This window comes from Molothrus aeneus, chromosome 1 (assembly GCF_037042795.1).
Source record: "Molothrus aeneus isolate 106 chromosome 1, BPBGC_Maene_1.0, whole genome shotgun sequence".
In the NCBI taxonomy this organism is placed as follows: domain Eukaryota; kingdom Metazoa; phylum Chordata; class Aves; order Passeriformes; family Icteridae; genus Molothrus; species Molothrus aeneus.
Window position 1 is genome coordinate 8,992,881 of NC_089646.1, and position 27,157 is coordinate 9,020,037.

General features: G+C 37.9%; 1 protein-coding gene across 1 annotated transcript in view; it reads right to left on the bottom strand.

The window, feature by feature from the left end:
* LMBR1 (limb development membrane protein 1) overlaps nt 1–27,157 on the bottom strand; it is a 68,345-nt gene that overhangs the window by 19,731 nt on the left and 21,457 nt on the right. Inside the window, exons 5-9 of the mRNA XM_066551114.1 lie at nt 24,122–24,225; nt 6,482–6,608; nt 6,201–6,269; nt 3,732–3,796; nt 2,544–2,616 (exon numbers count right to left, since the gene is read on the bottom strand). Coding sequence (XP_066407211.1) covers nt 2,544–2,616; nt 3,732–3,796; nt 6,201–6,269; nt 6,482–6,608; nt 24,122–24,225 — 438 coding nt within the window. The remainder of the gene's footprint in view (nt 1–2,543; nt 2,617–3,731; nt 3,797–6,200; nt 6,270–6,481; nt 6,609–24,121; nt 24,226–27,157) is intronic.

Here is a 27,157-nt window from a genome sequence, read left to right on the forward strand (position 1 = left end):
TCAATAGATAAAAATACTAGGGTAGATAACACAATCAAACTTTCCCCTCCCTCCTCCTCCGATTTTCAGTTAGACACTGCAGACACCTGAGGAGGAAGAAAATTAGTTCCCACAAAGAAGATCTACAGTTTCACAGATAGATTTATTTTCAAATATGAAAAGCTTTACAATCATCAAGTATCACTTAAGCCTCTGCTCTGGTCCTCTTCATTTTAATCAAAATTCAACTCTTTAGTTATACATATAAATAAAGTATTTAATTTCAGAGCACTTTACTGGAAACCTGCCCAGCAAGGTTACTTAAGCACCATGGATTCCACCACCAACATGGTGGAAGAGTTGCAACAGCCATGGCAGAGGAAGTGTGTAGCTGAATATATCCACTGTGATACAGCAACAGTGACAATCTATGTGCTAAAACACAGATTATGGCCTCTGCCATCACAGACACCTTTTACTGATGCAATTAGCACCACTGCCACTTATGCACACTTTTTAAAATGCAATAAACGTGGTAAACATGACCCTTCATAATTCTGGCAATAATGATGTCAATGCTTCTGGCATAATTTGTATGTATTAGACTTCTGGAAGAGAAGATGAAGGTTTCCCTGCTCACCATAATGAGAACTGTGCTTAAATTTGCTAAAGTAACTAGTACAAAAATCCTGCAAAGTATCTTCCTGCACATATAACATCTTGTCCCACCTACATGCTATATTCAAGTTTAAATTTTCATTTACTTTTCGTCTTAAATCCATTAATTTTCTCTGTACACCAGCCTAGGGATTTTCAAGCATTCCTTTTGGGGGTGTCCATGCCATTCCCTCAGCACTGGAAACAGAGGGAATCCAGTTCCTCTCCTGTCTCACTTAAGCCCCATGTCTTTCAGTGCTCAAGAGCAGGCTGGTGAGTGCTCCATGGAATATGGGTGGGCTGCAGTTCCACTTCTCACTGAATACCAAGGCATGTGCTGAAAGCAAATCCAGTCTCTTGGCACACATCCTAAATCCATACCCAGCTAGTAGGCACCTACAAACAGCCTAGGTCCACTCCATAAGCCATATCAATCTGCAATATAAGCAACTCTTGAGAGACTTCTGCAAGAAAAAGAGCAGCCAAGCATCACCTAAATAATCCCATTCCCCATCTGAACACTACTTCCAATAGATTCCTGAATAACTACTGGGTCATTCCTCTGTGTTGTACACAAGTAGAATCACCATGACAACATAAAATATTCAGTAACAAATATTTTACAGTTCCCAGCTAACATCAAACACACAGAATGATTATCATCACCCATCACAGCTTCAAAGACACTCACTGCCTGCACCTTTTTGTGTGCCTGTGTGTAAATGCACACATGGTGTGTCACTATAAACACCTGAAAAGGTGAATGTTACTTTTAAACTGAAGTTATGACTGATTTCAGCACAAAGAAGTCACTACTCCTCCACAAATTTTAAGCCCTGGAATAAAGATGATCACCATGATCTTCCATGTACTTCCCCTGACCAAGCAACTTTGGAAGGAGACTTAATGAGACCTCAGAGCAGGAAAGCTTAAGATATATGACAGAAGACTGAAAAGCAGGAGAGAGAAAACAGGAAATTTTAAAAATTAAGGCTAAAATAAGTCATCATGACACATACATTGTTGTGCTGTCTTACATGAAAATTCCTTGGTTCTCAAAACTGCAGTAACTGCATAAATTATGGATGGATGGCTTATCCATGCAGTTAAAAGCAAGTCAGAATATTTGTACAACATGATTTCCAGGTATATAGAACCAGTAAATTTTCCACAAGTGGTGCCTGCCTGTTGCAACACTCCTTTCCATTCTAAGTCAAAACTTCATACTTTACTTCATACTTCATGTTTTTAAACAATCCATAACAAAAACGCCTTATCAAGAAATGCAAAATTTTAAGACTAAATACAGTAAGTCTAAAATCATTCTTGTAATTATTAATTTTCATTACTAATTAACAGAATATTTTTATTTATTGAATTCACCAAATAACTCCTAGAATATAATGGAGTGCTCTGATTTTTAATGGATTACTACCTAAGATTTTAAATAACAATCAACCAAAACACAAAAAATCCTCCAAATTAAAAACAAAAACTCATATTGCAGGAAGTCAAGCCTCTTGCTAAGCTTGCTAGCAATCAACTTGTAAGTTCATTGTCCTTCAAACAAGGCTGAAATAGACTCATTTTCCAATCCAAGCTATTTTGCACTAAGGGTGGTGGGTCTGGACAACGACTCAGTTGCTCTCTCAGGCTCAGAGCAATTCCCACATTAGAGAGCTGATGAACAATTCAAAAACAAAACCAAAGCAAACCACACATACACAAGAACCAATCTTGGAAAACCTGGTGAGGAAATGTACCCCTGTAACACTTGTAACAGGCTAAGATGTTGAAATGTTCTGTTTTGAGAGAAGAGGCTGATCAACAGCAAGATTCCTGACCAGAACCACTCTACTCTAAATACTGTATCTGAAGCAGTGCCATTACAGGTATAGCATACATACCATTAAGCTTCCTCTGAATTGCTTCTTCCTCTAAAGTGATGATATACATCTGCTCATCTAGGTCTTCCAGGATCTGTATTTGCAAACAGAAACATGAACTGAGTATCAGAGGCACTTGTTTTCCTGACTGCATTCACATAATCAGATTCACTTTGCTCCTGTAACCTGTACTTTAAATATACAGTCTACAACTTTACAATAGTGACACAAATAAGAACTTCACAGAAGATTATTCCATTCTGTTACAGAATTGTATCTTTACTGTAAGCAAAGTTAAAGTTTTGATTTTGAGTTAGGGCTTTTATGTTCAGTTACAATCTAAAGAGACAGAACAGTATGTCTGACCTACATTCAAACCATATCAAACCACACCCAATTTAAACAAAAATAACTAAAGATTTTGAAAAATTGTATTAAAAAGCAACTTTTCACATGAGCCAGTATTTCATGAAAATATAAATTGCTATTGGAAGCTAAAAACCAAATAAATGAAGTCAGTCTATCTCAGCTACCAGGTGCTTTGAGACTAAAGATAAAAATAGTAGGTATTTTCTTTGTATTTCCAGGGTTGAACCGACTAATGAAAAGGAAAACAAGATCCAAGTGCACCCAAATTTTTGTAACTACTAACTAGGACATGTGACACTCAAGTCACTAGAGCACTTGTATGTGGTACAAACTTCTCCCTTCCCTCACAGCATTCAGACCACGAACCAAAGAGGATCTGTGTGTAACAAGCTCTTAAAGATGACAACTACCCACATTTCACACATCTCTGTGTACCCCAGGTACCCTTCTTGTTATCCAGACTTTGTTTGCTGTTGTGTTCTTTGCTACTGAACTCAGAATATGCCCACCCTTTTCAGGCACTGGTAAAACACAGCAGGAAATACTGGTAAATAAATAATATTACTAGCATTGACAGAAATTGAAAAATCAGAGAAAGTCTCTATTATTATAAGAAAAGCTTTGGGAAAACCAGGCTTTTGGGCTATATGAAAAATGTGAGATGAGTACATAAATAGTGGTTCTAGAAACTGATGAACTGAAGAGTTCTGTAGAAGTATTCTAGATGAAAGTCCCCAAATACCATTCCACCTTCTCACAGGTAGCACAGGAGGGCAGACTTGGGGAGCACAGGAGGACAGATTTGGGGAGCACAGGAGGGCAGACTTGGGGAGCACTTACCGTCGGTTTCACCAGCAACTGACCCATTACTGTAAACATCCTCGAGAGCCCCACTGGTGTGCACACTGCAAGGGAAGGAAGAGTGTGCAAAACATCAGTTGTAAGTCAAAAACCAGGTGTTTTTATTTGGATGCTAAGTGTGCTATTCCACATATCACCATTTTTTGTTTTAGAAAAGAACTGCAAGAGCTTAAAGCTCCAACATTGCACTTTCAAGCACATTGCACGCACATGAATTTTGATCAAGACAAGCATCTCTCCCCTCCAAGAGCTTAACTGTGACTTTTTGTCAACAAGGAACTCCATATAATTGGAGATCTTAAACTTGCTCAACTAATTAATTATTTATTCAAAGCATGTGGCACCAGAGGCTATGTCTTCACCAGTAAATTCAGCAGTGCCACAATGCATTCCTGGGCTTTAAGACTGGATTGCCTACACCAGTGAGTTGTTAGAACTACTCCTGGCATGATTTGCCCTGGGCCAGTTAACACTTGCCCAAATGATTCTCAATGCTCATCTAAAGTTCAGGCAACCCAGGAACCTTTTTCATGAGCCAAAGCTGCACAGACATCTCCCAACTGCAATATCAGACATCTGCCAACTGCAATATCCTGAATGGAGTGACACTGGTTGGCCACAGCACTGGAGAACATCTCAGGCACATTTCACCTTTTAGCACAGGTGTAGCTGCAAGGCCAAGAGAACCTGAAGATGCTTTGGTCTCCTGAAAGTGATCCCTCAACTTCCATTGAGAGTAGGCTCAGCTACCAGACTTTAGACTATTTTCTGTGAAATAACAACAGGCCCTTTCTGATCCTAGCCTGTGATGGTTTTCAGGAATGATGCATGTCTGCTTCTTGGGAGAAAGGCTTAATCATGATAATAAAAAATTATAACAGTTTAGGGAAAACTGCCTTCAAATACTGAAATACATCAGAGAGGAAAGAATTTATAACAATATGGATGAGCATGTACATACATCTATAGTTTCCATTATAATAAAACATTGTTGCCAAAAAAAGTAGACAAGATGTTATTGTGGGAATTGAATTTATTTTTATTAACTAGTGTTTCACTGTAGCTACTGTGTATTACAGAAAAATACAAGAGTATTGAAAAATCTAACTTAAGCTTGTCTGCCTTTACTGCAGAAGAATCCTGCAGGAAAAGGAGAAAAGACAAATGACATGGTGCTCCAAATCACCACTGCAATAGGCTTTACTCAAAAACTGCTTCAGCAATTAAAACAGCTGAAGATCTAAAGCTCTACCCCAGCAGCTGCCCCAGTGCTGTAAACTGCCCTTTCAGCTACACAGATCTAACAGCTTGGAGGGCCTTCACCTCAGTGGTTTGCTTAAGTTACACATTTCCAAAACCTGGCATTTAGTCACAATAATTTCAGTGAACTGGTTTACAACAGCCCCAGAACTCAGCAGGCTGAGTTTTCAGCTGTGCTGAAGCAAACTGCAGAGCAGATTTGAAGTTTTGTAAACCAACTTCCAATTAAAGTGTTCAGCACCTCTGTGAACGCCACTCTGGAACAGCCTGCACAAAATGTTGAGAATCCCATTGTTTAATCCTCCCACCTTCCTCCAAAGGGCATTTGAGAACCTGCACATACAGAGAATCTAAGGAGACTCACTGAGGTCTCTTTAATAGATCTGTTTAAAGGATATCACAAATTATGATTCCCCACCCTTTCTCCACAGTGACAGCCCCATGTAAGCTTTGAATCTGTCAAGCTTGGAGAAGAGATGAAGCCATAGGAATCTAGAAAGGGAGATCTTCTGTTCCTCTCAGGAACTTTCTAGAAATTATTCAAGGAGGGGGCTGAGATTCTAGGTGGGATCTGGAGCCTTCCATCATGTTTCTTATTCTCCTGAACATGGATGACTGAACTCTGGCTAGGAGCAGTCAGTGTAAAGTTGGGTTTTTACTGCATTTGTTTCAGATGCAATTGTGTAACTGACCTGCAGACTGGCCAGAGCCCAGCTGAGTGATTATGAAAGCTGGCTGCACTGTCTTCCAACTCCCGCCTATACAGCAACATTTTCAGTTACGAAAGGAAGAACGGTAGTTTACTGAATATAGGACAAAATGTTCCAAAATAATTTTCTCACCATACTACCGGCCTCCTGCAGACATTTCATTTAAAAATTGTGCTTTTCTTTGCAGAATAGAGTCCCTATTTTTCAACTACCTGCTTTAACAAGTTATTAGTCAAAATTGGGTGAGTTGGAAAGTTTCTCAAAAATTGAAAATCTAAGGTACCATTTATTTAAACTTCAGAACTCAAACCTAACAAATTCACACCTATATTTAAATTTAATCAGAAAAAGAAAATCCCACTCAACTTTCACAATTAAAAAGTTTCATTTAACCATTAAAAAAAATTGAACACAATACACAAAAAAATCCCCCACCATAACACCATTCATCTTTTGGAATAATGAGGAAAACACTTACACAGAAGTAACAAGCATCCCATCAGTGATATACAGGAATATAAATATGGGAGGTAGAATTCCCAGAGGTCTGTAAAAAAAACATTGAGCACAGGTTTAGCTAATTACCAAGAGGCTACTTATGTCACAGAATTTAACATCAAAATGGTGCTGACTGAATTAAGACACCTCCTTCACAACCTGTGCAATACTCACTTAGCACATACTAGAAATACATTTAACTGGAAACCTGTGTTTCTGTATTTACAATCAATCTGGGGTGAAGGTTTTTGCATTCCATACCATATAAAGACTCCATACTGGCAGCATCATTGTCTATGAGTGCTGAAGCCACCCATACGATTCCAAGGATAAGCAGTGCAAGAAGAATGAGCATTACAAGGGTTTCCAAAATCCGTGCTCTGATGCCCTATGGGCAGAAGAGGGGAGAGGGAGGAAAAAAAAACACAGCCAAGAAGTTTGAATCAGGTATTTTCAAACCTTTTTAAAATTGCAAGTAAATAGCAGATCCTTCTTCCTAAATACATACTCACATTTTATCACAGACAAAAGCATAACATGTAATGCACATTTAAAAGGTAGTGCATAAAAAAGGAAGTACTTATGGCTTTATAGTGCCCAGATTGCATTTTTCCCCTTAAACCCATAGAAAAACGTTTTAAATTGCATATGCCTTACAGTTCTCATTAATCTCATTATTCCATAAAGTATTCTTTATACCATATGATTTTGTTCGAGCATTTTTAAAAGATGGATTACTTTTCTAATACTTTCAGCAAAGAAAGTGGATTAGCAAATTTTTATCTATGATTCCAATCAAGGGAATGGAAAGCCAATTATGGCAAATAGCCAAATGGCCCGGCAAGCATTAAACCCCGCGCAGGTACAATGCAGCAATTCCCCTGAAATCGCTGGGCAGCCGTCAGTCTGCGGAGCCCTCCAGCGCTCGGCTGCGGAACTGCCGCTCCCGCGCGGCTCCCGCGCGGCTCCCGCGCGGCTCCCGCGCGGCTCCCGCGCGGCTCCCGCGCGGCTCCCGCGCGGCTCCCGCGCGGCTCCCGCGCGGCTCCCGGCCCCGCCGGGCACACGCAGGGCTCACCGCTGAAAAAGGGAACAGCGCTCCGACAGCTGATGCTACATTCGCTAATATATATAATATTTTATATATATACACATATATATATTATATATAATATACCAAATAACCAAAAAATAACACCAAATAACACCAAAAAATCAGATTTACTTTTTACTGGTATCACTAAGTATTAACTAATTTTGAGTGATAGAGTGTTTGGGATGCTTTCTTCATGCATCCATGCCATTAAGGAACCATCAGACTGATATTTAAATAACAATTTTACTTCTTTCTTTCTTTGTTTGCCGGTAGACACCTCCACGAGCAAATCCTGTTTTTCATACAGGTTCACCCCACCTTGGGGATATTTCATTGCAAAGACTACTTGATAGTTAAAAGCAGAAAATTTGTTTTATTATTTTTTCTATTTTTATCACATCTTCCCTCGCTGCTTAACTAGGGGGTTACTTAAGGGTAATCTTTATATGAAATTTACCCTAAAAATGATGCTCCCTACATAATCTCCGCATCCAACCATGAACGAGGACCCCAGGCATCCTAACCATGAGCACTGATCTCTTGTAGCACACCAGCTCCTCTCCTCTACCAGTTCTCGGCAGAACAGGAAAATTACCACTGACAACTCTCTCCATTCTGCTCAGGGCAGAAGAATTTTTATATTGCACAGCACACACAGACTAGGATTCACACTCATTTAAATACAGTGAAATCATAATACTTTAAAGAACTTTGGTGAAGTGATAGAAATATTCTGCCAGAGACACTAATGAATACTTGGTAATGGTCCAGGATAAAAAAGAAATTAAGACACTTAAAGCACATAGGTAAATACTTAATCTCAATTAGGCACCCATAAGACTGTGCCCTCTGAAAACATTAATGTTCCAGGCACATTAGTTCATACTACATACATTAGAGTACTTGCCAAATAGCTGCTATTTGAAAGGAAGGAAAGGTACAGAATTTTCCCCCTGTGCACATGGAGAAAACCTCTGGAGAATCACAGAATGATTGAGGTTGGCAAGGACCTTCAGAGGTCACCTGGTCTACCCCCAGCTCAAGCAGGAATCTTTTGAGTTTGCCCAGGAATCTTTTGAGTTCCTCCAAGCTTGGAGACTCCAAAATCTCTCTGGACAACCTCTGGCTTCATTTTCAGTAAGACAAGCTGCCCCCTGGAGTACTTCTACTTTAAGGCAGTCGAATTTTCATTTGACATTTATTTTTCATTGACCAAATAACGCTGGGATCCTGATTAAGTTAGAGGAGTTAAAAAAAAATAGGAGTCACAAAATACACAAAATATAATTAAGCTCAACATTATAAAATTAAGTGGGCAATGGAAATGCATCTTAAGGTTGTGGGCTTTCATACACCCCCTGCTGTACACTAAGAATACTGCTATGACTTCAGGTTACATTTCTGTGCATGAGGGGGAAAGGGTGGGAAAGAAATAAGGGAAGTAAGAAGGGAAGAAATAAGGGAAGTAAGAAAACCTGGAAAAATACATTCCTTTTTAAAAAATCTTGTCTAAACAAAGCCTACTATTAGAAAGACTACTCACTACTCTAAAATCAGAAAATTTGAATCTGTAACCAGGACACATTTCCATGAATGGAAACAGATGAAGTAATATAAAGCATGGTTGGTCTTCAAACATTCCCTGAAGATATCAGAGGAAAAAAGAAAAAAATGAAGAGTAACATGAACAGAGAGAAGGGGCTCAGAAAGTAGCCTCACTTTTGTACACACTGGGGTTATTCATACTCTCCAGGGACATGCAGAGAAGAGGGAAGGCTGTGTGCTCCAAGAGGGAGAAAGAGATGACCTGGACCACACAGAACAAAATGATAAAACTAATGCATGCTAAAAAGAAAGGTGGAAGTGCTGGAAAGAGTCTGATCTTTGGTCTTCAGTTCATACATCAACTTCTCTGCATGTCAGTAAAGGAGAGGGACACATTCCCAAACAGACTCAGGATCAGAGTTTAGGAACGATGAACACCTGCCAGTTTGAAGGAAGGCAGTACTTCTCCTTCTCAACAGTGATTTTGGTTTTAGTAGCTCTCCACTATAATGCCTTTTTCCATGAAGGTATCTAGAATAAAGCATCAACTGTCATTGCACTACAAGCCTGTAACAACATCTCTGGTAACAGCTGAACAGGAAAACAAAATACACCCAACACCTTACAAATTCTTCCAGCTGAGTTTCAGATTATCCATAAAGCAAAAGCCACTCCTGCAAGTCAATGCCCTGTGTGGTTCCCTGCTGTCCCTAAGCAGAAGTCTGACACCTTACAGGCTGACTGACACATTAAAGGAGTCTCTTGTGGAAGATGACAAAAAATATGATAAACAAAAACTTTTGGAAGCAAATTACTATAATCCAATAGAAACTGTAATTTAGCTATTTATCAAGAAAATTGGGGGAAAAAACTGATAGATTATACCCTCCAACCCCCCAACTTCTTTTTTTAAACTTCAAAGTTTCACAGCTTATGAGTCCACACAGCTCACCTACACTTTCACTCACAGCATATTTTCAAAATCCACCCAGTTCTTTAACATGAGCACTTAACCAAGTGAAGTATTTTATTAAAGGAAAGATATTTAACATATCAATCCCAGCAGACTGCAACTTGCCAGGAGCTCTGTAATATCTGTCATCTTCTCTCTGCACTAATGGGGGAGTGGAAAAAAAAAGAGCATTTGAAGCTCTCAAGGCCTGCCTACAAATAAAAGCTGTCCTACAAACACATTCTAAGGATCTTGTGGTTTGTACAGCCTTAGAGATACCTGACTCTCAGACTTCTAATTCTTTAAAATTCAATTGTCAAGACGATCAGAAGTTTTTATAGCTTAATCCTGAGCTACTTATGCTGCCTGGAGCACCAGGCCTAAGGGTTCATGTTTCCAGGAAAGCCTAATTTTAGCAGGAAAGGTTTTAATTATTTTAGAAGTGTCCTGACAAATTTTTAATTGCTACTCTGTACCATCAAAATCTTACCATGTTTCTTTTCCATTATGATTAACACAGACAAATCATTCCAGATGACAAATAGCCAAAAGATATTAAAAAACAGCATATGGCCAAAAAAGGTAATTCTTCATCTGAATAACCCAATGAAGTACAAATGGCAACAACAGTCCTGAAGGAATAACAGATGTCATACAAGCAACTCAGCATAATTACCAAGCAAACCACCTCTCCCTGCAGTACATTTGTGTTGAAGGATGACTATTATGCCACTTATAACACATTAATCCTTTTCCTGATATATGTGCCAACACATAACACCTAGAGACTGGTTTTACTTCAGAAGATAACATGTGTGGTGATAGGTCCTTACAGTTTTTCAATAAGGAAAAGGAAAATTTCTTGATAATGGAGACAAAGTGTTTGGGGTTTTTTTCCCCATTTAAAATTCTGGAATAATTTGAATTATACAAATGTAACAACACAAGATGCTTTGCCATTAATCTGGCACCAGTAACAAGTGAAGACCTTGCTCTGCACACTGGTTGTCCACCAGGTTCAGGCCTCTCACACAACCAGCAGGGCACAGGGATCTCTCCTGACTCACAAGGACAGTGCAAGAAACCTCCTGCCTGCTCCTCTCTCCATTGAGAGCCACATGAAAGCTCTGGAAAGTTTAAAAGGAAATCTCTGACAACTGCCATTCTAGTAGTGCTAAGACATGCACCATATTCCAGGAGAGACACTGTGGAAGGTAATGTGGCACAATCTGGGCTAGAAAATCATAAGTTGTTATTTTCTAGGAAAGAATTATTAAATAAATGAAAGCAATCAAGCCATTTGTTGCTGATTTTTTGCTCTGTCAGTTGTGAGGAGAAACACAATCATTATTTTTCAGAAATTTAAGCATAGTTTTTAATGCTGTCCAATGCTATATGGATTTTAACATATACATCCAGGCATTTACCAAAAGTTCTGTTGTTTTAAAGCTGATGAATGATCAGAAAACCTTTCACTATTTTATCATCTCTTTTTGCAAGAGGCAAAATTCCTGGTAAAGTGAAAGAACTAGAGTCCTATCCTTATTTTAAGAAAAAGCATTTCTTTGTTGGAACATTACCTATTACCTGACGATAGAGATTTTGATGAACATATTATTAGTTCCTGTACAATTGACATTCTTGGATCTACATTGCTAATGCAGGACATGGAATGGCTTTTATTAATTCCACATTTTAACCAAGTTGCAAACTGCAGGGAAAAAAAAAAACCACCCTATCATCAATGAAATAAAAATTACGTGTTACACACAAAACCAGAGAGTGCTAACTAAGTTTCTATGGTGCTGAATATGTGAACACAGTTCTGCTTGGACATCTTGACCTCTTGCAAGGTAGGTAAACATCACTTTTTACACCATGCCCTGACCCATGGGGAAAGCCTGGGAAACATTTCTGCAATCATGGCACATTTAAAGTACACACGACGCCCATTGTTCTCACGTGACAGAAAGGAGCCTTAGTAACCTCAAGATTTGTTCAGTGAGGGGCTGATGGCAACAAACACACATGATAACATCTGCAGGAGAAGTGGAGGCACTACAAAAAGGGAGGATTACACTGGGTATGAGGTTGGGGATGTTATATATTAACTCCAATTACATTTTTAGCATGTGACACCCCCTCTTTCTCAATTTGTTAGCATTAGTGAAGAGATGAGTGTCAAGCATTTCACCCTTTTCTATGGTTTGACACCAGACTTGGAGCAATCCTTGCTGTGACCTATTCAAGGCAGTCCACAAACAAGTTTTTAACAAGTAAAGGAGAACAACTTTGCATCAGGCAACATTAAACACATCCTACATTTAGCACACTGATATTTAGTCAAGGGGTGACTACCTCCTGAGACTACACAAATTACTAAGTCAAAAACAGATGCTGTAGTTTTAGGAAAACTCAGTTAATTTTAAAAATGTAGATGGCAATGACTCAGAACCTTCATGAAGAAAGCTAAGAAATTTTAATCAAGAACTAAGATATTCCAGGCATCAGATTCAAGTAAGTAGGGGTAAAAGAAAACCAACATTTCCTTGCCCATATAAGAATCAAATACTTCAGACTGTAACTACCACTGACTGTGTCTTCCCCCACACCACCTCCTCCCTCACAGAATCTTCACAGCCTACAGGGACTTTAAGATTAAAATGAGCATTTTTCATCACAAGTATATTTTAAAGCTTATATTTATTTTCTACACAATACAAACACGAAAAAAATCAGTCATAAAACATTCCAAGCAACTTTCAGCTGATTTTTCTGTTAGTATCCTTTCTCAAATAGTTTCACAGTTGTTACCAAGCTGTCAATGGAGCAAGAGTAAGCAGCCAAAATACTGAACTTTATCAAACTTAACAGCCACACTGGATAAGTAACAAAATCCAGAAAAATTAAAGTTTTGTTGGGAAAAAAAACCCAAAATTATTTCTTTGGGTACTAGCTAAAGACATGTAACAATAAGCATTAGAGTTATGCCTGCCAAGTTGGAAGTGAAGGACCAAAAATCCCTCAAGTAGAGCTCAAGAAAAAGATATCTTTACTTAATAGCCTGGGGAGGAGGCCACCTATTCAGGATCCAGTACACTCCCTGCAGTGACTCCTCTGCCAAAGAAACTTATGCTCCCTTCTCTAGTGTCTCAGAGGAACATCCAAACCACAATGTTACAGCATAGTTTGGGGTCCATACCCATCAAATGTTCCTGTTGACACCACTGCACACTAATAACTCAGTGAAATAACCTAAGAACCAAGGACTCCTTGCAGATCTGAGTCCTTGGGACCAGAATAAAAAACAGTTCTTCCTCACTTTTTTCCCTATTTAATTATCCAATGCAAGATGGACTCCAGTGAGAATGATAAGGTAGGATTAATTTATTGCCTAGCAGTTAAGGCACTGTTTCAAATACATGGATTGAAATCATTCAAGCAAAGAACTGGCTCTTCCACATTAGGCATCACTCCTGTAAATTTAACAAAGAAATGGTACATTTGAAGTATTATTCCTTACAAATTTTGTATCAGAATACATACTAGAATACAGAATACATATCAATTACTTAAAATGAGGAAAAGCTAAACAGAAGAGCAGCCAAAATGCAAGCAGACACTAACTGAAATAAAATAATCACAACCTACAGCTGTCAGATGCACATGACTACCCTGCTGCAGCTTGCCCTAAAAGGGACGGATGCAGACCTGTGAACATCCAACCCCAACCTTCTGGGGAGAAGGGAAATGAAAATTAAAGGATAATCACAGTAAAATGGTCACTGTCTCAGTGTTACCCCTTTCTCCCACAAGTTTGCTCTGTTGTTCCATTCATTAGCCCAGCTCTCACTAATTAGCTCTGAGATGATCCACTCTCTCCACCTACCAAGTTTCCCAGAGTTTCCAATGCCACCTGCAACAACAACATGGGAGCTGTGGGATTTCTGACACTGTGAGTCTCCCTCTAATCATTTACTTTTGGATCAGAAAGAATCTTTCCTGCTAGACTGGCCTGATAGGAAGATAAATAGATGCTTTCCAACTTCTTTGTAGCTTGGCAGAGCACTAAGATAAGTAACATTAAGACTTGGAATTTGTGATTGTGTTTTGGCAGAATGAAACCCTGAAGACAGTTACGAAAAGCAAATGACATGTACAAGTACAAAGGTCACTTTTAATGTTCTAAAATAAATAAAGAAAACAAAAGTAAATCCCCTGAAGTCATGTCTATTACTAATGCCCTGAGAGGGTGAATAAGCCCAAGAAGAAAGGAACTTCTAGGAACTGGCCAAAGCACCAGAATGCTGAAGTTCCTGTTAATAAGCTGGGAAACTCTTGAAAAAGGTACAAAAAAACCGAAAGACAGGGATGGGAGAAAGTCTTTGGTTCTCCCTCCTCCCTTCCTTTGTAAATAAAATTGTTGTCTGCCTCACAGATTTTCACTACAGATGTGTAAGGCTCCTTCCTTGTCAGTGCAGAATAAGCAATTCCTAATACAGAGCAATCCACAATGTGAAGTAATTTTAGTAATACTGAATAAGTAATACAGACTACAGGTCTAAATATCACATGCTTATCAGTATCAAAAACCTACTGCTTTCAGAGAAGGAATGAAAAGTGGTGTCTGCCTAGTAAAGTTTCATTTAATAAATGAAAACCCATTAGAAAAACATTTATTGACTTTCAGTGATTAAGACAATTATATTAAACCTTTCAACTATGAATATAAAATTCCCTGGAAATTTTCTTCTGTGAATTAAAATTATAGTAAATCTGTAAAGAATTTAAATTTTATTATAAAGCAGCAAAAGTGCATAAATAGACTTAAAATAGAGACAAAGTTTTGCTTGTACAGTCACTACTTGATGTCAATGGAGACTCAAATGAAGACCCTGACTAATGTGGAAATATTTAAATATTCAAATCTTAATAAGACAGTCCTCATGCATAAACCAGCCACTTTTATAAAACAAATTATATCCTCCAACTAAAACTAACAGCAAATCAATTTAATGTTTCTGACCATTTACGGAAATAAATCCAAACACAGTGAGATGGGAAGATGCTCACATTGCCTCTTGAAGGCAGTGTGCCTCTCAGATATGTCAAACTCAGATATGCCAAATTCTTTGCCAGGGGTCTGAATCACAGCTATTTCAGAGATCTTGCATGTGTGAATAATTCCTTCCCAAAGGATGGCAAATTTTCCATGAAACATGTCAGTTTTTAATTAAATTGTTACATGAATTCTATTATAAACTGACAAGTAAAATAAAATTTAAAAAAATTGAAAAAATACATCTCTGGATTTTTAGATACACAGCTATCATCTACCACAAAAAGAAAGGTCTATAGAGGGTATTAAGAATGCTCCATCCAAACAAAATTTAAAAGCTACTTATTTCTGCCTAAAAATAAGTGTCTTAGGAAGAACATTTTAGAAGCCAGTGCTTCAGTTTACATCAGTGATAAAATAAGAGATTCAAGCTTAGCATTGGTAGCTGTACCATTTGAACACTTGACAAGTAGTAGAAGTATTTAACATGTTTAAACATGTTTTAACATTTTTGCTCGTTCAGAACTCTGTAAGCTATCCTAAAACCAAATAAAATCTGCAAAAAAACCCCTCAATTTATCCACTAAGAGAGCAGCAGAGGAAAATATTCTCCTCTTATTCCATTTGCAGGCTTCCAGTTACGTGTTGAGGCTGTTAGCAGAAACTGTGGAAATTCTACAAAGCACAAACTTGCTACATACAGCACAAACGTGCAAGTTCAGGGCAATGTAGGCGTGGGGAAAGCACAAAAGTTCAGCAATGCAGCCCATTCCTGCCTGGGGTGAGGTGGAACAACTAATGCTCCAGTGCTAGCTTCCAAAACTGAGTTGTTTTACAGATGCCTCTCCCTACTCACAATGTGTCACCTAATGCAGTTTCTCACAGCATGCTAGAGAAATCAGTCAGAAAACCATTTTTCAAAATAACACCCTTTTCTTTGTGCAGTATTTTTACCCCAATATTACTAACACTAGGTTCATCTTGATACTGGGGTAAAAATACATCATCAGCTCAACTATCAATCTCCATAGCTCAAATACATTAAAACACTGCCAGAACACAAACTAACCTGACACATTTTGATTTTCTATCTACATTACAGAATTGGTCACAAAAAGTAATTATAATCTCAGCTCCATTCACAATTGTAGAAAGGCTGAAGCCCTGCTGAAGATAACAAAGCGGCAGTGAGGCAGCCAGTGCAGAAAAGCTGTACCAAATAAACTTTACCATCAGTTTATCTCCTGGTAGCCCACTTTTTTGTACCTTCCACTGAGGCCTCTTTAAACAAAGTACCATCTAATTTATGGAAGCAACCAACTGACATTTAACTACTTCAATGAAACTGAGCACAAATCACATCTCATCACATCTTGATCCAATGTGTGCAACAACCAACATTCCCTTATTTCCCCCTCAGCTGTCCCCAGATACAGAACTGTTACTTATATTCACCAAACCACCAATCTCCTATGCTAATATTAAAAAAAGGCAGATTTTTGCCTATAATGTCTCCAACTGACTTAAGGAAAAATTCTAATGAAAACCTGATAAAATATTTTTCATATGTACAAAACCAAATTCACATTAATCCATTATTCCTCACCTAGCAAGTTTCTCTCTCTTGGCCATTGATTCTTGAATTTCTTTTTATCTCACTCTCAGTGAAACATGGTATGGCCTTAAGCTGACAAATACATGGATGTTATTTACCTGTCCTGCAAAGCCTTTGATACTAAATGTCTAAATACAAACATTTAGGACAAAAAAAAAAAAAATTGTGTTTTGAAGTCAAGATTTTGAAATACAAAAAAATAACACAACCATGATTCCCAACCTCTTTTGACTTACCTGTAGTAATTTTCATGCTCTTACAGCCATAGTGAAAGGACAGCAGACATCACTGCAGACATCACTTTCACAAAGGTATTTTCATTTTCACACTAATCTACAGTAGAGTTACAGATTCCAGTCACAAATTCACCAAAGCAGGCCAAACACTCACCAAACTCTAATTTGCTAATGTATATATACCTGTGAGGTAAGAATTTTTTTTTTCCTCTGCAGAAGTGTAAGTGAAGGATTTGGTAGTGTAAAGCTGCAATTTTAAGATGTTTTCAGAGTTTAGTGTAACACTTGTCAATGCTACATGCTAACAAGTTATACTAAACCTTCTCACCTTCCCTCCCCAGCTGCTCTATAAGCTCTTCTCATTGTTAGTATTACATGGGGTTACCCTCTACATGACAAATTACAAACAGATTCTACATTTAGCCATGCACAATCTGTTTCTGAGACTTTGGTGGAAGCAGCAACCACACAAAGGTTCAGGGTAGGCACCATCCTTAATACAAGATTTACAGTTAAATACAGTCCTTAACTCTACACCTTACATCCTACAGATTATGTTATGGGCTTGTACAGTTGTCAGCTAAGTATACTTTTAATTAGAAGAAGGAAAACTATGATCAAGCTTCTTGCCAAATCAAAATTCCAGAATCATCAGGATCTGCTTCCAAACAACAACAAACTCTAATAAATTTTAGGTCGTGTCATTTAAAGGGCTCCAGTTTAAAAACTGGACTTCATATCTGAACTTAACGTGTTAACTTATATCAAAAATACGAATGCAAGCAGCTGCCTTTGATGTGACTGATTAAACAACTTTTGTCCCTGGCATTACTACTGGAATGAGTAAATGGTTTGTAATATAATGTACAATAATTCAGTTGCATACTAGTAAACATTTCATAGAGATCAGAGCACTAAAGTCTCAGTCATGCTAAATGATTTTATAGACAAATAAATATGAGCTTAAATGCCAAATAAACATCCACTGTCATCAGGGCACCTCAAGACTACTTATATATATATACACTATACACACAGAGCTATACACACAGTGGCCTGCGGGTATTGCAGTCAAGGGTAGAAGTAAGCATAAAGCACAATCAAGTGCTGTTTGCAAACAATGTTCAAGATTCTTGAACTCTCCAAATGCATTTTACAGAAAAATCAAGGCAAATTTTAAAAACTAATCTTAATTAGAGATAATTTCATATTGGAAAGAACTTCCAAGCTACTTATTTTCTAGTGTTTTGCAATACAAGAACAATTTCTTTCCATGGAAATTGCTTAAGATAAGTGAAAAAGTTTCTAAATGTAAATACTTCAAAACTAACTTTGAACATACTTCCTTGTCATCACACACTGTAAAATGTCTTTTACAGTAGTCTACACCCATAGTTGTACCAAAGTTCTACTGGTACAAACAGCAAAGCTGGGAGTACAGATTTTCTATAAGGAAAAAAAAAGAAATTAGAATTTGCATACCCACCAAGAAACAAAAAAGCAGCATGTTCACTTTTCACTGTATTTATTACTGTGTTTAGTTACTTGGAATTTGCACTTACAATGCACTGCAACAAAATACATCAGAAACTTAAGCTCAGTTCAGCCCTATTTCATAGTGCAATGACTAGGAAAAGTAATTGCTATTAATAAAGTGGATCAAATAAAATATTGGGGAGATGGAAGACATACACACTATGGTTGTTCAGCAAGGTAACAACAGAGTACAGCAAAAAAAGCAGTTTGAAAATTGTTAATAATAATATTTTTGCAAAGCCTCAACTTTCACCCTCTCCCCAAATAAGTCATTTTACTTACAAAACATATTTTTAAAAGAGATGAAGGGAAGAAATCTGCCTTTAAAAGCAGAAACCCCTGCATTTCACTATTTTGTGAGGAACCTGTACCCCCGTGTTTTACTTGCATGGGTTAAGCTGCAGCTGCTGACACAGGCAGGGCTTTGCAGCCACAACAGCCAAATCTTTATACAGTAGCAAGCACAACACAATAAATGTTCTGAGCACGGGTCCAGCTCACCTGCCTTCAGCATATCAACAAACTGCTACATTTTTAAGTGGTGTTTTTATTAAAATAAACTGAGAATTTGGGAAGAGCCATCAAGGAAAAGGCAAGCAGATGGAGAGGCAAGCTGACACATAACAATAGCTGGTGAAATATTACTCTTATTTTCTGTAATAAACACCAAGATCAAAACATTACGCAAGTTAAATTTCCTTGAAAGGTTCCCAGCAGGAGTTTTCCTTTTTGTTTGTGCAGTACACGATTTCCTCTCACCCACAAAAAACATACCAAGAATGTGCATGTGCCACTAACACTAAGCAGCACTTCCTTAATCACTCATTTCCAACAATTTATGGATGATCAGTGGCAAAAACGAGCAAAAATAATGAAAGCATGCAATGAAAGCTCATTGAGACAAACCGGCTTGGACTTCCTACTCATTTCTGTGTCTCTTTAAGATGGGGGTCTGATACAAATTAGCCACTGGGAAAAAAGTCATCTGGTCATAAAATACAGTACAGGGTCACTTTTATGTAAGTTTGCCAAAAGGGACATAAACCAGGACAATTTCAAACTGTGACACAGGATAGAAGTATATTAAAAAAATCTTTGTTCCTCCTCCATTGTGCTGTCATGTTGCTCAGCTTTATAGACATTCTGAGCACCAGCTCTGGCCTCTTCGCTTCCACCTGGTCTACCTAATTAATTAAGCAAGGAAGTTACCTCAAATTTTTGTACTATTTGTTTTTATTATCATGCACTTCTTTTGATGTTCCAGGAGTTAACCTCTTAATCCACAGACTCTGTGTGTTGTGTTCTGAACATTTTGGGATGTCTGGATAATTTGGATAATTGGTCAGGATGTTGCTGTCGCTCATGTTAAACTTTATGCTATGACTACAAGTTCAAAGATCAGTATTAAGGTAAAATACTTCATAAAGCCTTTTTAAAACTCTACACTTGTGATTATGCAATACCTAGTTTTTCCAGATTCTCACAGTAGTAAATTGCACTATTTGTATTTTCTTAAAAGGAAATTACTCCAAAACATCCTTCTCTTTGTCAACTTCAAATAAATACAAATTTCCACTGAAGTTACATCAAGAGAAAGGTCATATTTTAAAGGTCAAGAAAAGGTATGGCAATTATCTCCTCAAAAATGTTTGCCTCCTTCACACAGCAGCACACATGTAACTTTCTGTGTAGTCTGTTACCACACATGGAAACATCAGCACTGCGACCTACTCAACTGCAAATAGTACAATTTTTCTTTTTTGGAGGGAATGATAAAGAATGAGGTTAATTCTGACATTAAGAAACACTGTTGACAACTTTGTTTCATAACTACAATCTGAGCACATCAGCGACAAAGAACTAAAAGATTATCTAAACAAGAAACATAACTTTATGCACAGTCTCTACAAAAGAAGACAATAACAGAGAAAGATGTAAAACAGTTTTTAATACTGATGCAAGAGATTACAGTGATATCAGGTACACCAACAGCTCAGTTAACAGCACTGGCTAAGTTGCAATGTATTATGATTCAAAGCCTTGAAAAATCCAATCCACAATGTGCACACAAAAATGTGTGTGCATGCATTCACACGTGGCAGATACAGAGACATACACATCTATACATATGTATATTATACAGCTCCAGTATTGGCTGGATTACTATTATTATTATTATTATTATTATTATTATTATTATTATTATTATTATCCTGGCACCAGAATTGTTCAATCCAGTCAATGGAAATGAACATGAGCAAAGAGCAGCATTTAAGCTCTTTAGAAGGGCATGGTCAGCCCCCTCAGGCCCAAAATGCCCTTTCTGAGTTCACACAGTGGATTTCATTAACAACTAGCAGAGAATCAGTCGGAACTCCAGTGCAGCACTGCAGCCATCCATGGCCATCATTTATTTCATTTCCCAATTTCTCTCTTCTGCACAATATGCAAGCCCTTGGTTGTTTCAAACTGTTGCCCTGGGGAAGCCAAGTGAGCCTCTAAAAGGGACCATGTGCCATTTAGTAAGTACACCCACAGCCAGGGAAAATGGCCATGGGCAATTGGAAGATGGTTAATCAAGCCCATTCTGATTGAGAACAGTTAAGAGAGCAATGCTACCACTCAGGAACATGGAATGAAAAGTTATACAAAGCTCACAACAGTAATTTATGAGCTATCTGAAATATCAGAGCTTGCAAAAAAAAAAAAATCACATTACAGTCAATACACAAAATCAACTTTTATAGCACAGTCTGTGATAAACGAACAGATGGCTAAAACCTTCAGGAGTCAGACCCACACATGATAATGACTAAAATTACTGTTGCTATTTAATCTGAACAAAGACAACCATTAAAAAATGAAAAAATCATTTCAATTTCAGGAATGAACCTCTTAATTATGCACTTTCAAAACTCTTATGGAAGTCCAACAAGTAATTGACATATTAAGACCTTCAAACAGACATCTTCAGTGCACGCACCTATATCCCAAGTGACCTATTTAATCATTATGATGAAGGAAATTCAATGGCAAAAGGACCTGCGTAAAAGCTTCCACTGGAACAGACTTTTTATCCAAACTTTCATCTGAGTTGGGTATCTAGAACCAACAGCTTTCCCAAGTCCCAGCTGAAAGATTAAATATCCATGCCAAACCTCTTTACTGAATGTCTTCACATTTACAGTAGATCATTCTTCTCTTAAATGCTGAAAGTTTTGCCAAATGTACGAAATGTTCTTTTAAACTGAGATCACAAAAATCTGATTTTTCCAGTGAACAGTAATAGCATTTGAACAATGTTTTATCTCTCTGGCCCATTACTTTGATGTGATGAATGACAAAATGAGACTTTTTTAAAATATACACAAAATTTGTTCAAATACCAAAATTCTACAAAGTAATCACAGTCTCAAAATCTTCTTGGAAAAGAGGTAACAAACATGACAAAAATCTACTGGAAGTAAAACTTGATGGGAAATACCCTTCCTTTGCAGATGCTAGAACTGAAAACCTTACATGTATTCATGAGTTTGATTAATCATGAATTTTCCCAGATTCTAATCACCCAAATATGTGACATAATTCTTTAAAACATATCTAGCAATTATTACAAGGAGAATCCTTTATCTACATCAGCATCTGAAAAGAACAGCAGATTTAATTTTAACTATCATCTTAGTCCAGAAGTGCCATCTGCCACTTACTTTCCAAGAAAAGCAACCAAAGACAAGGTCTGTTCATATTGCAACATCCAACAATGCCTGAATCCTGACCAGCAGCTTCAAGGCTCACTCCAAACTGGCAAAACAATTCCATCTATTTTGAATAATTTTAAACAGAGCAGTGAGATAGAACAGACATTGCATAAAGGCCAGGAGTATTTGTACCAGGAATCAAACTTGGCTTCTGGGATGCTCCAAAAACATCCAGAACTCAAAGTAAAAAAAAAAAAAAAATCAAAATGGAATTTCCTCCCCTCCAACAGGTGGGTTTTGATTCTAAAATCTGATCTCATCTACCCCCATGAAGAAGCAAACTTCAAAGAACCAAAAATCATCTTTGCCCTGGCATCTGCAGAAGATTATGGTTCTATCCAACCCATCTTATCTCACAAATGCTCTCAAGCATAAATGTGCAATGGTGAGCTGATTGATCTTGAATGGGGTTTATTGATAGCCACTACCATAAGAAAGTAACACAGTAACTATTAAAAGTTCCATGTAAAGTGCCAGTTTCATGTAGCTGGGATACACAAGACCTTACCCAGTATGCTAATGGAGAGAACCCTTGGTTTTGTTGGATGGCAGGAAACACAGACCCCACTGGAATCAGTTAATATATTTTTAAGAAGAAAAGATTAATATTAGCTGTGGCCAGATACTTAAGTGTCAAAAGGAAAATGGAGTGGCCTCCACATGAAAACTGGAAAGACAGAGTTGCTAAAACCTCTCAGCCCTGTAAATACCTGAAGTGAATGAAGAAGAACAGAAAGTGTTTTCCAGCCAAGATGGATGAGTTAAACACAGGAGCCCATCACCCAACTCCCTGGAAGCTGAATGCATTAGTTTGGTCACCCAAACTCATAACTGAAGTGACCTGGCTACTTCTGCAATTTGGTCAATGCACAGCAATGCTGCAGCAGCATCAGCTCAGCCCAGGTGACACCAGACAACATTTACACACCACCTGGGCCAGGCTCTGCAGGTGTTTTCTAACACAGCTGCATGGCTGTAATCCACCAGTACCTTCTGCTGTGGAACAGAGTCACTGTTTCTCCACAATATTCTCTCTGAATTAAAATATTCCTTCACACAGTAGTTCCTAAGTTGTTTTACATTTGTTTTGCTGTCCTCTGTTTTTTCTCAAGTGAGCCCAAAAACTCCAACTTGATGGCAGCACTTCAGTTGAGTTTTCCCTAATCCCACCAAGAACCAAAATGGTAACTTCACTGCCTTCATGCCAGTTCCTGTCAATGCAACCAGGAGTGATGTTTTCCTTCCAAACACAATTAGCCCCTTGAGGCTTTACATTACATGCCATGCTTCAAGACCCTTGGCTTTGTGACAATTGTCATCCAAAGGGAGCAGAATTCCCTCAAGTGTAGTATCATTAAAAACAAAAGTGTAATCATGTGGATGATAAAGATTAATGGAAAAGTGCTACAACTGGTCCCCAGACAGTCATTCCAGTTTAATCTATTCGATATTTATGATTTGGAATTAATTTTGATGTGCCTCCCATTATAGTAATTTTTCACTGTATTTCTTTAGTTCATGTATTATTACAATCATTATCATCTTATTGTTCAAAAATTGCTTTGCCAAGTTCCCTGCTTCACTAAATACTCAGCCCTCTCAACCTGAATATATTCAACTGAGTTGAATATTTTAAGACATTTTTAACATATTACTTTTAATATTGACCATATTTGAACCTTTTTTGGGATGTCTGTAACCTTTAAAATTCACAAATCAAGCTTGCATTCTCAGGGTCATCTGTTATTTAATCACACTTCCCATTAGCAAGAAACCTGTCCTTCTTTTCCTTATTATTTTATTTCTAGCGCATTTCTTGAACTTTCTCTCCTCTTAACATCCCAACAGAATCATCTTCCAAAAAATAAAACCTTGATTGAATCATTTAATTTAAAAAAGAAAAGAAGTAATTTTCTTTATTTCAGTACACATGGCTTTTAAGGAGTCTTTTTCCCCCTGTGTACCTGGCCTGTGCCAGAGTGTGCAGCTGTGTATGACCTTCACATAAGCACACACATGCCAGCACCAAGTCCTCCCCAGTCTGTAATTTGGGGCCGAAAATGAAATGTACACTGCAATTACTCTGTATTTAATAGTGTTTTCCTACCTTTTTTAAGCCAGCAAATCCTTCTGATTCCAGGAAGAAAAATGCAAAGGGCATCAACACAAATAAACATAGATTTGAAAAAAGAGAGGCAAGATTCCACAAACCTGCAACAAACAAGAAGTTTACATTTTAAGTTTCACAAATATATTACACTTTCCTCCCTCACATATAACAATGTAATATATGTACAAGTGCCAGGGGTTATGGATATAGTTATTTACAGGTCACTGCTGAAAAATATCCATTTCTCTGCATAATGATCTTCAAACAAAACCTGGATACAACTTACCTTTCCATAACAATGTCTGAAACCTTGGTAGACAGGCTGCAAGCTCAGGTGTACCACTTCCACAATCTCACTGAAAGTTCTTTAGAGAACCACTGCAGAAGTACTCAGGACCAAAGTATTTTACTACTCTCAGTGAACCTCACAAAATCCACCTCTGTAGACTCCTTTTCTGCCATATTTCCCAAGTAAACCATGGATCTCAGCATGAGCAGTACACAAATGCCATCATCACCTCCAAATCAGAAGAAGACATCATGGTAACAGCAGCCTTCCACTATGGGATGACTGGTCAGTAGGCAAAAGAAGAGCAGCAAATACTTTTATCTCAATTTGATAAGGCTTTCAACGTCCTCTCCCATGAACTCCCTCATAGCTTAATTAATGAGGTATGGGCATGGTAAGTGGACTCTGAGGTGGACTGAACAGTGGCTGAGCTTCTGGGCTCCCAGGGTTGTGGCAGAGTGGAATGGACACCCTAGGGGGCTGCTGGTGGGTCAAACACCTTCACCAGGGTGATGGCACATCCCCAGCAAACCTCCTCCAGAGACAAAATGGGGAGCAGTGTCCTGCAGCTCTGATGAACCTCAACAAGTGGGACAAATGGACAGGGACCAGAGAAGAGAGGATTTAGGGAGATTTTATCCATGTATATAAATATCTGAGGGAGGAAGAAAGGAAAGCAGAGTTGGACCTTCACAGTGGTATCCCACTGATCTGAGGAGAGGCAATGAGCATGAATTGAAAAACTGGCAAATCTACTTACTCATAAAAGGGAAAAAAAAAAGCCAAACCAAACAAACTAAAAATCCCAAACATTTTCCACTGCCACTGTACTTAAGCATAGCAACAGATCGCCCACAGGTTTTCAATTCTCCATCCTTCAACATATTCAAACCTAAAAGTGGAGGGCCTTGAGCAGCTTCTCTGACTGACCCTGCCTGGAGCAGGTTATTTTCAGAGGTCTTCCCAACCTCAACCATTCTGTGATCTATGTGAAAATCAACAACTGACTACAACAAGGACATCTGTAAGACACATGTGACATCTGCAGGAAGAGAAAGGGTTTAGAAAACAAGCTGAAGTGATAACTAATCTCTGTTAGGCTATCTGCTCTATTAAGATTTTCTAAGCTGAAAACTTTCTGAACAGCCAGTTTCTGGTGCCTAAACATGAATCCATCATTAATCATTCTATCAGAAGTTGTGCAGGATGCAGTGTTTCTTCTTTATAAAAGCAGAAGTTTATCTGCAATTTAGCAGCTAACAGGTCTAACTACTGTCACATGTTCTGCATCCTAAAAAAAAAAAAGTCTGTAGAGAAAAACAGGTTTCCTTCCCCAAACCACACACACTTCCATAATTCTGCAGAACTGTATTGTATAACTTGAATATCACTCAAAAAATAATATTCCCCCATGATAAAAAAATTCCAACTAACAGCCTTGTTTGTTTACTTCTTCCCATGTACAGGCTTGTTCCTTTTCCTCTTTGAAACTGTTCATTTTGTAAAAGATAGGGAAGAAAAAAGGCATTTACTGGATGTCCAGGGTATTCATTATCAAGAGAAGTTTCTGAATTACATCCAAGTGTAAAAAACTTAGCAATGATTTTTGCCTATACCCTCTCAAAAAATGGTTCTACCATACATCTCCTTTTTTCTTAAAGGACAGCATTCAAATTTGAAGGAAAAATAGAAGGTGGAGGGAAACAGGGAGCCAAGTGAACTTCAGCAATTGGCAGCAGCAGGACACCAGCAACCAAACTCAGCCAAACAGGCTACAGAAAACAAAAGAAGAAAATTCCAAAAGATGCGTGAAATATAACACTCATTTGCTAAAGAAAACAGAGTGCCTAAAGGTGGCTAAACTCCAGTTAACAAAGAGGGGGATTTTTCCTTTTCAATTTGCTTTGCCAGGAAGCTCCTGTTACCATTCGAGAAACATTCAGGCATGGCAACATCAGCAGGAATGTCATTAACAGCCCTTACAAGGGGACATTAACTCCAGCAGCCTGCACTTTTTTTTTCTTTCCCCCCTAAAAAAGACACCAGAGGAAGAGTAGAAATACAACTTGATGGGGGTAGGAGTCTTATTTCAGCAGTTTTCTCTCACTGAAGACAGAGTGCATTCAGTTACCTAATGCAAAGCTGAATACCTGTCCTAATTTCAGCAGCTCCATTACATGAGTATCTTACAACAGAAAACAGTGCTTAGGAGCTGCAGAGGACATTGAGCATTTGAAGGGAGGGGAGACTGGTGCACACCCAGTGTGATTTTTAAAAAGTTAAAATCCAGAAATTTACACATTAGTAGCATACAGGAAACACATTTATAGAATATTAAACTACAGAGCTAAAATATGCACATAAAGTTAGGCAAGACAAGAGCAGTGCTGTTCTGCTGCTCACAGACACATGTACTTTCCTCAAAGTAAGGATGTTCTCTATTTCTTATTGAATTTGATAGTTCAGCAATCAAATTAAAATAGACACAGAAAAATAATTATTTTCTACTATACTGACTGCATCATAAAATGTCATAAGACACTTGACATCAACATATAGAAAAGCTTTAAGCAATCAACTTGAATTTTTTTCATTTGCATTTGTAGTGACCTAAGACAGTCTCCCATAAAACAAGTTCATAAAACGTAAAAATTAAAAATTTCTTAGTCTTTGGCAAACAGATTAGACCCTAAGCAATTTCCCATTTTTCTTATTCATGGCAGTTTCATTACGTTTTACCCCCA